The sequence below is a fragment of the Puccinia triticina genome, chromosome 15A (genome assembly GCF_026914185.1).
Source record: "Puccinia triticina chromosome 15A, complete sequence".
Lineage (NCBI taxonomy): Eukaryota > Fungi > Basidiomycota > Pucciniomycetes > Pucciniales > Pucciniaceae > Puccinia > Puccinia triticina.
In genome coordinates this window covers 784133-796568 of record NC_070572.1, presented here as the reverse complement: position 1 = coordinate 796568, position 12436 = coordinate 784133, and the positions used below count along the sequence as shown (strand labels likewise).

Below are 12436 nucleotides of genomic sequence, written 5' to 3'. Positions count from 1 at the left end.
AGCTAATTATTTATCTGCTCATCCATTGAATTGATCAGATGAAGAGAAAGTTAGAAATTTGGACAGGCAAAATGCCAGACTTTATTCTTGGTTGGAGAAAGAAGCCCTCCGTCAGTTGTTATCTTTTCCCTCTGATTTTGCGTCATCAAATTCACAATGCTTATCTAATGTTTTGATGTTGATAATAACCATTCACTGATCCTTCTAGGCTGCAAAGCAAGATTGGATGTAAATGAAATACTTGCAAAGGTGGAACTGCTTGCTGCAAGACACGGTTTGTGCTTTGAATATTTGAAAAGGACACCCACAAAATTCAAGGGAATGGCAGCTAATTCATCCTATGATTATCTATTGAACCCATTTGATGTAGAAAATGATGAAATTTTGGGCAAGAAAAATTCTGACACCCTTGCTTGGTTGGAAAAAGAAGGATTGGGTGAGTTTGAATGATCTTTTACTTTTTTCCACTCCATTAAAATCTTTCTTTCCCTCTTCTTGTTGATGACATGCATCCATTACTTTTTTTAGTTAAACCAAATTTTCAACCTAAAGATGACTCTGACTCAGATGAGGAAGTGGGACATGATAGAACTGTTGAAAATCAGGCCATGATTGACCAATTCGTAGAAGAGTGTTTGTACTTTGAATTTGGTTTGAAGAGATTTTGTCCAAATTAACTCTTTGTGTGATTGAATTCTAAATTCATCAGATAAATCTCAAATTCTACGCATGCACCAGCAGAATGAAATAGTTTCCTCATGGATTGAGGAAGAGCTGATGGGTGAGTGATTTTTGTTTTCCCTGGTGTTTCCAGACCAGTCATTTCCTTGCCTCTTGATATTTATAATTCAACATTCATGAACTTTTTCAGGTGAAGGGGAACTTAGATATCACATGGATCTTGCAAAGAAGGCACTGCTTGAATTAGAAGAATGTTTGTGCTCTGAATCTTTGTGCATCACTTTGTTTAAATTAAATTTCATGCCAACTAAATCTTCATCTTATCATCCATTTCAATTACGTATTATAAGATCACCCAAAACTCAACCTTTGGGCAAAGAAAGATCCCATAGTCCAGTTTTTGTTGGAAAAAGAACTTCGGTGTCAGTAGACCTTTCCATTTTGTGTTACAGTCACTTTCTCCTTCTTGATGTTAGTCAATCAATTTTGCAGGTAAAGGAGCACTTACAAACAACATGAAAGTCGCGGAGGACACCCTGCTTAACATGGATTATTGTCTGTCCTTTATATCTTTGTGAATGATGTTGGTTGCTCCCAAGTTCATGGCAACTAATTCTTTGTGTCCTTATCTATCAAATTTTTCAGATAAACCCAAGCTTCAAAATTTGGCCGAGGAAAAAGAAATATATGATGAGATTCTTTCTGCAATTGCCAGGAAAGATGGGTCAAGTCAGTTTTTATATTTTTCTGGCAGCATTCTTTTCAGCTGATATTCTAGATTTTTTATCTGATGGAATTTTATAACTAAACACTTTTTATCATTTCATATTTCAACAAAAAAACTAATAAATCATCTTACACTTATAGACCTGGAATCAGAAGCAGAACCACATAGCACTGTGAGTGAAAGTCTTGCAGGTGATTCAAGTAGTAGATTGAAAGAAGGTATGCAATCTAAAAATATCAGTAAATGATGTATGGGGCCACTGATCCTTCATATCATCCATCAGATTTGCCAACTGAGCAAGAGCTTTATAACTATGCAAGAAAGGGTGGGTTTCAGCTTTGTTTGAGGAAAAGAGCTATCAATATCTTTGTCTTACATTGGATGCTGATGATAAATGGCTGTTTATCTTGCAGGCAAAGCAATCCTTGAGTCGGGGGAAGAAACTGCAAAGGAGAGACTTTCAAAGCTCCAGCTAGGGCGCTGACCCCTGATTCACAGTGAATGGTAGTTTTAGCAGGGTCAGAAAATGTTTTCCTAATCCATATAGGAGTCAAGAAGCAATCCAATGTAGATATTCATCCTCACTCTTCTGCACACATCTCCAAGGATCATCACTACTTTGATTGATTTCCAATCACGTTTTTTTTTTATCTTTTCTCTATTTATGCATCACTAGCACTGTCTTTCATCTTGCAATTGATCTCAAGATTTTGGGTATTTTCATCCTTAGTGTTCTCACAAGGGCTATCTTCTTGCTATGCATGTGTCTTTCATTGCTTTGATTCATTTTTTTTTCTTTCCAAAATTGCTTCACAGTTTCCAAATACAAACTTTACCCCTGTGGTACACCCATGCCAGGCATTAGAGCTTGCAAGCAATGAATGGCCTCTTTTGTAGGCCTTAGCACACTTTCTTCATCCCGTTTTCCCACCAAAAACCTGTTATAACCTCCTGACACACCAGACCAGACAAAGAGCTTCCAGCAATCCCGACTGCACTCGGGCTCACCTCCCGGCCCTTTCCACTGCCAAGGACAGCAAGAGTTGTATTGGGAGCTCCCAGTAGTAATATAAACATCAATAGCAATATTGGTGGCAATGACCCAGGCTCACTCACCGGTCTTAAAATGCTGCATATATAATAGAACTAAAATGGAAGAAAACAGGCCACCGAAGTGGTGGCAGCCATTCTGAGCGCTGCCTGCCACTGGTGAGAGGGGTTCTCTTGTGGCCGGGCTCTGGCGCAGATGGGCCAATAAGCTTATAACACTTTCTGGGCTTTTCCCTCCGGCCTCATTCTCCACTTTTAATGGTGGGTAACCGGGGCCGGCGTGCACGCCTCAAGAGAATTAAAGCGTGGGCGTTCCTCCAACTGGAATGCGGTCGATGGCTTGGCTCAGACAGAGTCAAGGCCGAGGAATGCTTCAGCCCGCCACGACAAGACGCACCAGGAGAGCCTCCTGACAGCATGCCGCGTGGATGGAGACGAGGATACGTGGAAGTGGATGTATTGTATGGATGTTCGAGCGAAGTCGACACTGCTAATGCGACCGGCGCGGGGTAGGTGACATCAACCCGGCAGCAGTCGTCTGGCCGAGTGGATGAGATCGGTTTCGTTGGCGAGCATACAGTCTTCGCCTCTGCAACGGGGAGGGGGAGGCTTGGCGATCGCCACAGGAGTGTCTGGGTTCCATGGAGACGGGCTGTCTGGCCGGGGGACGCGCAGACGCAGTCGCTGTGCCGCGCCGGTCGCTGTGGAAGCTTCGATTCCACGTCGACGGGGCTCCACGTCGGCTGGCAACGAAACACCCAATCCTCAACACAACAGCAACTGGTGAGACCCCCATACATAAATACCCCCTCCTCCTGCCTGCCCTCATCCCCCATCTACTAGCAACCACCCACACATCCATCCCCTCCAAAAGTCTGTCTGTCTCTCTCTACATCAGCCAGCCGTGTGGGGGCACCTCAAACTGATCGGACCACAACCCTTTTGTTTTTCTGTTCTTTCCCAGATTAATCCTCCTTCGTGTGCAGATAGGAAATCTTCTTCTCCTGGTCCAAGCCTTTTTCCCAACACCATGTCTCCCAAGTCCTGGGCCAAGCCCAAATGGGCCAGCCTCGTCATGGTCGGCATTGCACTCGCCATGGGCGTCTCCGCCGACTCCAACCAGGCCGATCAAAACGTAAGTATCCATGCGCTCTGCTGCTGGCCGGATTCCTCTGGTACTCACATGTCACCCCAACGCTATTTTCTGTAGCTGGGAAGCGTGATCGGTATCGATCTTGGAACCACTTATTCTTGTGTGGGTGTCCAGGAGCGGGGCCGAGTCGAGATCCTGACCAACGACCAGGTTAGTAGTCTTCCCCTTTCCTTCCTTCTACTGCCAGCAGCAAACTCACCACAAGATGTTCTGGCCGCCAGGGTAACCGAATCACCCCCTCATACGTGGCCTTCAACTCTGAGGGTGAACGGTTGATCGGAGACGCCGCCAAGAACCAGGCTGCCTCCAACCCCACCAAGTAAGCTTCAAGAAGACCCCGCTCACTCACCCGCTTACATCCACTAACACCAGCGCCCCTCTTGCAGCACGATCTACGACGCCAAGCGACTGATCGGCCGCAAATTCAACGACGCCGATGTCCAACGAGACATGAAGCTCTACCCGTTCAAGGTCGTCAAGAAGGGCGACAAGCCGGTGCTCCAGGTGGAGTTCAAGGGCGAGAAACGGACGTTCACGCCCGAAGAAATCTCCGCCATGGTCCTTGGAAAGATGAAGGAGACCGCCGAGGCCTACTTGGGCAAGAAGGTCACCCACGCCGTCGTCACCGTCCCCGCCTAGTACGTCACTCTTCCTTCTCTGTCACTTGTTTCAGGCCCTGTATGTTGACTGGTGGTGGTGGGTCTGTTCAGCTTCAACGACGCCCAGCGTCAGGCCACCAAGGATGCCGGAACCATCGCCGGGCTCAACGTTCTCCGAATCGTCAACGAACCCACCGCCGCGGCGATTGCCTACGGGCTCGACCGGACCAAGGGCGAGCACCAGATCATCGTCTACGACCTCGGAGGGGGCACGTTCGATGTCTCCCTGCTGTCGATCGACGAGGGCGTCTTCGAGGTGCTCGCGACCGCCGGTGACACCCATCTCGGTGGAGAGGACTTCGACAACCGGGTCATCGACTACTTCATCCAGCTCTGGAAACGCAAACACAACGGCGAGGATATCACCACCAACCTCCGCACCATGGGCAAGCTTAAACGCGACGTCGAGAAGCTCAAACGTACCCTCTCCAGCCAACAGTCCGCCCGGATCGAAATCGACAGCTTCTTTAACGGCAAAGACCTCTCCGAAACCCTTACCCGGGCTAAGTTTGAGGAGGTCAGTTGGCGATCCTCCGGCTGCTTGATCGCTTTCTTCATGCTGATCACTCTTCTGCGTGTCACAGCTCAACATCGATCTGTTCCGAAAGACCATGAAGCCCGTCGAACAAGTGCTGAAGGATGCCAACGTCAAGAAAGATGTAAGCCCCACCCACCTCTCCTCCATCCCCATCCCCACCCGTCTCTAAACCCGTGCTGTCTGCAGGCCATCCACGATGTCGTCCTAGTAGGAGGCTCAACACGAATCCCGAAGGTGCAAGAACTCTTGAAAGATTACTTCGACGGCAAGGAGCCCTCCAAGGGCATCAACCCTGACGAGGCCGTCGCCTTTGGCGCCGCCGTCCAGGGCGGGATCTTGTCCGGCGAGGAGGGCAACGAGGACCTGGTGCTGATCGACGTCTGCCCGCTCACCCTGGGTATCGAGACCACTGGCGGTGTGATGACCAAGCTCATCGACCGAAACACCGTCGTGCCTACCAAGAAGTCCCAGATCTTCTCCACCGGTATGTCTCCCTCCTCAACCCCATTAGCCTGTCCCGCCCGACTGACCCCGCTCTTCATGCAGCTTCCGACAACCAGCCCACCGTGCTCATCCAGGTCTACGAGGGCGAACGCACCATGACCAAGGACAACCACCAGCTCGGAAAGTTCGAGCTCTCCGGTATCCCCCCCGCGCCCAAGGGCGTCCCGCAAGTCGAGGTGACCTTTGAGGTCGACGCCAACGGGATCATGAAGGTGTCCGCGGCTGACAAGGGCTCTGGCCGTGTCGAATCCATCACTATCGTAAGCTTCTTCCCTCCTCTCGCGCCCCTCGTGCCCAGATGACTGATCGCCCCCCCCCCCCCCCCCTCCGACAGACTAACGACAAGGGCAGACTCAGCCAGGACGACATCGACCGGATGGTCAAGGAGGCCGCCGAGTTCGCGGACCAGGACGAAGCGCTGAAGAAGAAGATCGAGTCGCGCAACGCGTTTGAGAGTACGTCCCCCTCCCCCCTCCTCCCCTTTCCCTACCCGACCTAACCACGGTTACTCCTCCGTTCGACAGACTTCATCTACACGATCAAGAACCAGCTGGCCGACAAGGACGGGATGGGCGGCAAGCTGGAGGCCGACGACAAGAAGACCATCCAGGACGAGATCAAGAAGGCCCAGGAATGGATGGACATCAACACCACTACCGCCTCCGCTGAGGAGTTCGACGAGCAGCGCGAGGCCCTCCAGGCCGTCATCTCCCCCATCACCTCCAAGCTCTACGCCTCCGGCGGCGGCGAGGAACCTCTTGGTCCCCGCGACGAGTTGTAGACTCTTTTTTCCTCATGCTCGCTTCGGCTCTCCTCTCTCCCCTCCTCCAAAATCTCGCCCTCCTCCAGGCAACCCTCCTCGTTCTATAGATTCGCTCCTCTCTCTTTTTTGCAAAAGCCCGCTATTGTCCTCTTCCAGTTTCGTGCGTGTCGAGCAGGATCTTTGTTTGTCTCTCTCCTCTCCTCTCCTCTCTCTGTCTCTTTTTTTTTTTTTTTTTTGAAATATATCGAGACCAAACGTATCCGACTTGGGCGTGAGTACAGGCCCTGGTTGGTGAGCGCCTGCTGCTGTTGGACGCGCTGCTCTTTCCCGCTTTCCCGATGGGGTTCTGTTCTGGACGTCGGAGACCCGACAGTGCTGGATGTTCTGAGTGGGAGATGGGGGGCTTCGGGGCTCTTTCGAGGGGCTGGAAGATGGAATCATGGATGTCTGGCTGGGTGATGAGGGGGTGCCGGCCTGTGCCGGCGTGCCGGAGTCATGGCCGGGTCAAGATTGCCATCAGTCCCTGCAGGGTCATCGGGATGGACTGTCGACGGCGAGCCGTGCCTTGCGACAGCATTCGAGGGACGCTTCTTGTGCTTCTGGCGCTGGCTGGAGCCACATTTGCCGGCGAGTCTCCTACGGCTTGCGGAAAAATCGCAACCCGTGTGAGGGACTTGGGCCGAGTCAGGTCGCTGCAGCGGCCTGCACCACGCTGTGTTGTGGGACTCCTCTCCGCAGGGTCCGTCCGATGGGCGCTGCTTGGGCCTTTTCTTCCATCCTGGTAATCCGCGTTTCTGAAGGCGGGATGAGTGCTTCCCGCTCCCGTGGGGCTGGGATGGCCTCTTACCCAGGTGATTGCACCCGAGCTTAACTAAGTCTCTCCGAGGAGGCGCAAACCTCCTTCGGAGGTCGCTACGCTCCCCCGAGGAGGGTACGCTTGTGTTAAGTTCGGATTGCACCAGGGGTCGCAGTCGACACGATGCCAGTCGGCATATCTTCCGGTGCCGGCCTTGCGCCGTCGGCACTTCCTTGACGCAAGGCCTGCGCAGCGGAGTTGCATGGCATGGCGGTGGCAGAACAGGCCGCGCACAACAGGGGACAACTTTTGTCCCCTTTTATGCAGCCCTCCCCCGTCCTACATACACTCTTCACACACCTACTTCTTATACCCCTTATCCTGAATAGAGTATCTACTATTTGCTATCGCCTGTGCCGCGCGACGAACTCTGTGCAACACGAGCGCGCGCACCGCCAAAGCCGAGGCGCGCCGCCCACCGCACCCGCACGCTCGGCCAGGCGCCGGGAGCGTAGCGTCGCGGACCGGCGACTTTCCAGTCTTTCTGGATCATTTTTTGGATGCGAGATGCGCTGGAGACCAGCGGGAAAAGCGCCCCCGCTGGTCCGGTCGATCGGCGGAAAAGAGCCGTATTTGCCCGGCTGTACAGATAGGAACATGTGGCTTGCAATCTGATAAACCGGCGGCAAATTGATCTGGATGATCATTCGTGTTTGTGTCCTGTATCGTACTGGCCCGTCAGTATGTATTTGTACTTATCATTCTGGAGAGCGCCGGCAAATGGACCGGGTGTATTGAGGGATTGCATTCATCTTCTTGTCCCTCGAGCAGGAACGTGGGCTCCAGTGACGTGCGCACACACACGCGGGATGTTTGGAAGGTCCTTCTCCCGAATTTTCACGTGCGAAGTGTCAAAAAATGGTAATCCGAAGCCCATGTGGAGGCAACATAGACTCTTTTTTCGTCAGGCAAGAAATTTGCGAGGAAGTTGTTTTGAAATGGTTGTATGACAACCAAGGCGCGTATGTCTCTCATGACTGAAATAGAGGGAGCCAGCGCAAAGAGAAGCTGCTTTAGCATGTTTCTGCCAATTGTCTGTTACAACTCCGGCTGGTTGGCTTCAGATTTCTATTCTAACGCAAAGCTTGCATCATAAATAAGGTCAGACGTTTATAAGGAAAGGACTTTCAGGCTATGACATATTTACATCTGAAGGTAACACGAAATTGGAGTAGAATTAATCGTATCAAAGCAAGAGATGAAGCTTTAAACAAGTAAGTGAATCGTCGAAAATGTTGTTTGTGAAGTTACTTTTCCTGCGTGTTGGATTGCTGAATAGTGGTGTCAATCTACAAAACACCGTTGATTGTCGGGTATTCGTCCCAGTCGATGCTGTCAGTCTCTGGAGGCAAGTGTAGTACGACGCCGTGGTTTCTCAAGTGCCGGCTAAATGGCGTTAAAACTTTGAAAATTCACCCGGATTAGACGCGCTCTCTGGCATTTAGACAGTGTAAAAACGTGGCACTAACGAGCATCATTTGCCCCTCTAGGAAACTGGTCAAACTCCACAATCTCAAATCGGTCCGTCATGACGCTCGAAATCACTCGTCGTCGACTGGTTCCAGCGGAATTAGCATACCAAGATGTTAATAAGAATGTTGAAACTCTACCGACACACTGATAAGATTTTGTTGCAGCATGCCTAAAGACTTTTGAAGGTACGGGAAAAAAGTGCGTGAGATGTTTTATTTACCCAATTTCGTATAGGATGACGCGTATCCGATAGAATCCAGTCTGTCGAATTATGATTTCATTGAAGATGAAGAGCACATCAAGTTGGCTTTGATCCTCCATGGAGGGGATCAATCGGTAGCTGACCGGGTGCAATCCAAAAAACAGATCGTCTTGAAGTCGAACTAACCCTTCCTCGTCGTATAGCTCGAGGGCACACTCATACCTGTCCCAAGGTACACTGTAAGAAGAGAGACGAGAATAAGAAAGTTCAGCATGTTGATGCTGATAATAAGTCAAACGTAACTAACCTTTGTTGGGCAATGCCATCCGCAGCTTCCCCTTTCGCCACGAGACATGGCATGACAGGCGTCTGTCCTAATCCCCCGGGGAACCGCTGTGCATCTAATTTCATGCCACATACCGGCGGTTGAAGGAGATTCAAGTTGATGCTGCTTTATTACATTTTAAGTCAGTCGAGCTTCCACAGGGGGGAAGATTGACGTCGGATAAAAGAGATGATCATCATCGACAGAGATTGAGATGGCTCACAGTTGATGTGCCATCTTTATCTCTGGTTCTCGAATGCGACGATGAATGATTGATGGAAAGTCGATAAGAGCTCTAATGTGCTTCCAAAATCCTAGGTTCGTCCACCAAATCAATGAATGTGAAGTGCCTAAACAAAACAAAACAAAAAACAGCGAGTGGATTTGAAATAGTATAGGTCATTCTTGAATTAGCTCATGAGCAACTCTCCTGATTTGCGGAGGTGGATAAGACACTTGGAAAATAAGATGTGAAAAACACGTTGGGGACGTGGCGATTGAAAGCAATGTGGTACTGTTAGTCAGGCTGGGAGAGGTAGAGGCTGACCTGTTTGCGGAATGTACGGCTGGTCGCACGCGCTGAATGAGAGTGGGAAAGGTGTGAAAAGCAGACCCTCCTAGATATATTCCGAGCACAATGCGATAAGGAATGATGAACGCCGTGGTGTATGAAAGATGCCTGAAATTGATGAAGGATGTGTACAATGGTGGAGAGATATATTATGGAATTCTCTTTCCACACTCCTGAGCTGGCGAATACCAATTACCCAGGGCAGCTTTATGATGCTGGGGCTTTATATGAAGATTGCGGAAGGTAAAGTGCGCTTGGATTGTGAAAAGATGCAAATACACGCACCAAGAAGAAAAGCTACAATTGTTATGATGAATGCGAAATTATTTAATCAATCGTCGCACATGATTATTAATAAGAGAGATACAATTACCCAGCTCCAAGCCTCGATAGCGGCATCGCCTGATCTGGGTGTCTGGCTGTAATGGGCCTTCGGGATCGATTGCTCTAGAAGTGGCGGATGAGTCTGGAGGATGAGAGGCAGCGGACCAGGCCCCGAAAATTCGCGGGAAGATCGCAGAGGACCGACGGAGAATGTGCTGATCCTTTGGCGCGGAAGCCGATACGTAAAGATAATGTGATCCTGTACGTAGCAGGGCTCTCAGCTGAGAGGGCCCGCTTCTCACGCGCCATGGGCGGGCCGCTGTCCTCGCGTCCCGAAGGGGGCGAGCACTGTCTGCGCTTGCCACGGCTATCCGGAAGAGCTCGGAGGCCTTCCATGTGCGACCTCTCAGTTGTTCCTTCCGCTCAAGGAGAGCACCAAGCCCGAGGAGCGCTGGGCCGCGCCATGAGCCAGACGAACACCGGCTGAACAGCGGCTGGTGCCCGGTGTCTCCCGGGGGGGATTGCTGCTTGCAGAGCGGCCTGGGCAGACGGGGGGCCGCCCAGAGCCCTGCCTGGATCCCGCACGGCGTGTGTGCGGATCGGCTGCGTGTGGAGACCGTCTGTGCAGGCCCAGAGCTGGTCTGTCCCGACTTGGCCTTGCCACGTGGCTGGAAGGGGTTGGCCGTGGGGGATGGATCCGATTGTACAGTCTCTTTCGTATCATCTCTGTGTCCCACCGCCTCCGTTTTCCGGGTCCCCCCACTCTCGTCCGTTTCGCTCAACTCACACGAAACGGTGGGCCGGTCTTCTGCCATCATATTGTGGCCATTGGCGCCCAGCCGTTTTCTGACACCCTTCCCACATCAACCGGAGAAGGCCACAAACGCATTCTTTTTTTTCTTCTTTTTTTAATTGTAGTGTGGGACATCGCATGGCACACTACGAATGTAAGAAACATCAACCTGCAAGGAAAAAACAGGCCACAAGATACCCCACATCCGGAGGGCGCTAGTGAGAGGACATAAACGAGGCAGTTGGGCACATCGCACGGCGAGGAGTACGCGAGGAACGGAGCGGAATAAGGCGGGAGTCGCCCAGCAGCTGGAAAGAAGTCGCTCGACAAGCGGGGCGTTGATGGGCAAGACAACCAGCGGAGCTTGGGCTATCCTGGCAAGGCGTCTCTTTGCTTCCGCCGAAGGGCCGAAGGATCTCTCAATGCAGAAGAGAAAACGTTCCTAGGCGTGTTACAGATGCCCAGCGGTTTATCAGAATTACCAGCTGGTGAAGATAGGGAGTGGGCCTCCGAACGGGCCAGTGCGCGCAGCCCTGAGCCGGGAGATCGTCCTCACGTCTCCATCGGCAGCCGGAGTGTCCGGGTCGGCTGCGGCCTGTTGCGCCCGTTCGACGAGTCCGCCGGGGCCCCATCCGAGGGACAGCTCCGTCTCTCTGGGGATAATACACCGCGGAAAGGGCCCGGGCAATACGGACCGCTCATGAGCACCGACCACTGTCCCGGAGGCGCGCGATGGCGGCTGGGCTGTCCGCACAACCACACAACGGTGCTTTCCCTGGCCAGGCCCCTCCTGGCTTCCAGGCTAGCGGAGGGCTTCCCGGCGAGTCTGGGAGCCTCCCAGATCTTACGTTACACACCCAGACGCTTAATGGTAGCAGGGACAACGGCGTCCTGGCCCTCCAGCTCACGACTTGTGCACTGATTGCTGATTTGGGAGAGGTCTTGATTGAGGAGTCAGCGGGGCATCGAGAGCTCTCCCAAAGCCGCCAGGAAGTCCAGACGGGCTGATCTGTGCGGCTGGAGCGCTTCTGATGGTCCGTTTGAGCTCGGAGGCGGCGCGCCTGTGGCGGCGAACGCTCCGCTGACCAGGATTGAGGGTTTTCCTGTGGATGTGTGGATGGGGCAGAGCAGCCGGTGCGCACAGCGCTCCGACGAACTTGCCTGCAAAGCCTCGGAGGTCCTGATCCAAGCTGATAGGCCCGTTTCCCGAGCCAGAGTGCTTCGGCGGGGCAGAGGCCTGCAGCCGTCGGTGGGGGCAGTATAAGCTTTCCCCAGCCATCCACGCTCGCACATGAGCCCTGCCCGTTTTCGTCGTGTGTTCGGAGTGCGATAGGCTGCGCTGGAGCCATGGGCAAACGGCGCTTGGGGGCATGTTTTCGAGCGCATCGGCTTCGCCCCGGAGCAGGAGCTTGCTGCGGCCTTGGGGCATGTTCGATCCAGTTCTCCGTGGTTTTTTCCTTGTTGTGTCTTTGGGTTGGTTTCCTGCAGTTGGTGGCAGGGGGCTGTTTGTCTTGGATGAAACAGCTGCGAGTCGAGTGGAGTGGAGTGAGTGGGTTTTTTTTGGTTTTTTTTTGGGTTTGTGATCTTTCGGCGGTGTGCTTACATAATCAGGCCAAGCCACTCCCGCCAACTGCGAGGACAACTTTCGACGGTCAACAGCCAACTACCACCAGCCCACGATGGCAGCAGCAACATCCATCCAACAACAACAACAACAACAACAACAACAACAACAACAACAACAACAACAACAACAACATCAACAGAAATACAGAAACTCAGCAGACGAAGAACACGAAGAAGAAGACGAAGACGAC

The 12436-nt window shown here is 52.0% G+C and overlaps 6 protein-coding genes across 6 annotated transcripts; 3 read left to right on the top strand and 3 right to left on the bottom strand.

Moving 5' to 3' along the window:
• Positions 1–321: 321 nt before the first annotated feature.
• PtA15_15A96 (uncharacterized protein) lies at positions 322–1892 on the top strand (the record flags this gene model as incomplete). Its single annotated transcript, XM_053163752.1, has 9 exons — positions 322–436; positions 529–633; positions 710–781; positions 872–934; positions 1032–1103; positions 1174–1236; positions 1327–1410; positions 1549–1626; positions 1822–1892. 9 exons carry the CDS (start codon positions 322–324, stop codon positions 1890–1892), a joined length of 723 nt encoding a protein of 240 aa, XP_053027260.1.
• Positions 1893–3099: 1207 nt separating this feature from the next.
• On the top strand, positions 3100–3427 carry PtA15_15A95 (uncharacterized protein; the record flags this gene model as incomplete). The annotated part of the gene is made up of 2 exons (XM_053163751.1): positions 3100–3331; positions 3423–3427. The coding sequence occupies 2 exons, from the start codon at positions 3100–3102 to the stop codon at positions 3425–3427; spliced, it is 237 nt and encodes a 78-aa protein (XP_053027259.1).
• A 61-nt stretch (positions 3428–3488) lies between these two features.
• PtA15_15A94 (uncharacterized protein) lies at positions 3489–6093 on the top strand (the record flags this gene model as incomplete). The annotated part of the gene is made up of 10 exons (XM_053163750.1): positions 3489–3593; positions 3669–3761; positions 3833–3930; positions 3998–4249; positions 4322–4787; positions 4855–4929; positions 4995–5292; positions 5355–5572; positions 5647–5767; positions 5837–6093. 10 exons carry the CDS (start codon positions 3489–3491, stop codon positions 6091–6093), a joined length of 1983 nt encoding a protein of 660 aa, XP_053027258.1.
• Positions 6094–8220: 2127 nt separating this feature from the next.
• On the bottom strand, positions 8221–9168 carry PtA15_15A93 (uncharacterized protein; the record flags this gene model as incomplete). Its single annotated transcript, XM_053163749.1, has 5 exons — positions 8221–8333; positions 8401–8486; positions 8625–8843; positions 8914–9057; positions 9155–9168. 5 exons carry the CDS (start codon positions 9166–9168, stop codon positions 8221–8223), a joined length of 576 nt encoding a protein of 191 aa, XP_053027257.1.
• Positions 9169–9651: 483 nt separating this feature from the next.
• On the bottom strand, positions 9652–10644 carry PtA15_15A92 (uncharacterized protein; the record flags this gene model as incomplete). The annotated part of the gene is made up of 2 exons (XM_053163748.1): positions 9652–9723; positions 9847–10644. 2 exons carry the CDS (start codon positions 10642–10644, stop codon positions 9652–9654), a joined length of 870 nt encoding a protein of 289 aa, XP_053027256.1.
• Positions 10645–11097: 453 nt separating this feature from the next.
• On the bottom strand, positions 11098–12048 carry PtA15_15A91 (uncharacterized protein; the record flags this gene model as incomplete). The annotated part of the gene is made up of 2 exons (XM_053163747.1): positions 11098–11363; positions 11706–12048. The coding sequence occupies 2 exons, from the start codon at positions 12046–12048 to the stop codon at positions 11098–11100; spliced, it is 609 nt and encodes a 202-aa protein (XP_053027255.1).
• Between the last annotated feature and the right edge of the window lie 388 nt (positions 12049–12436).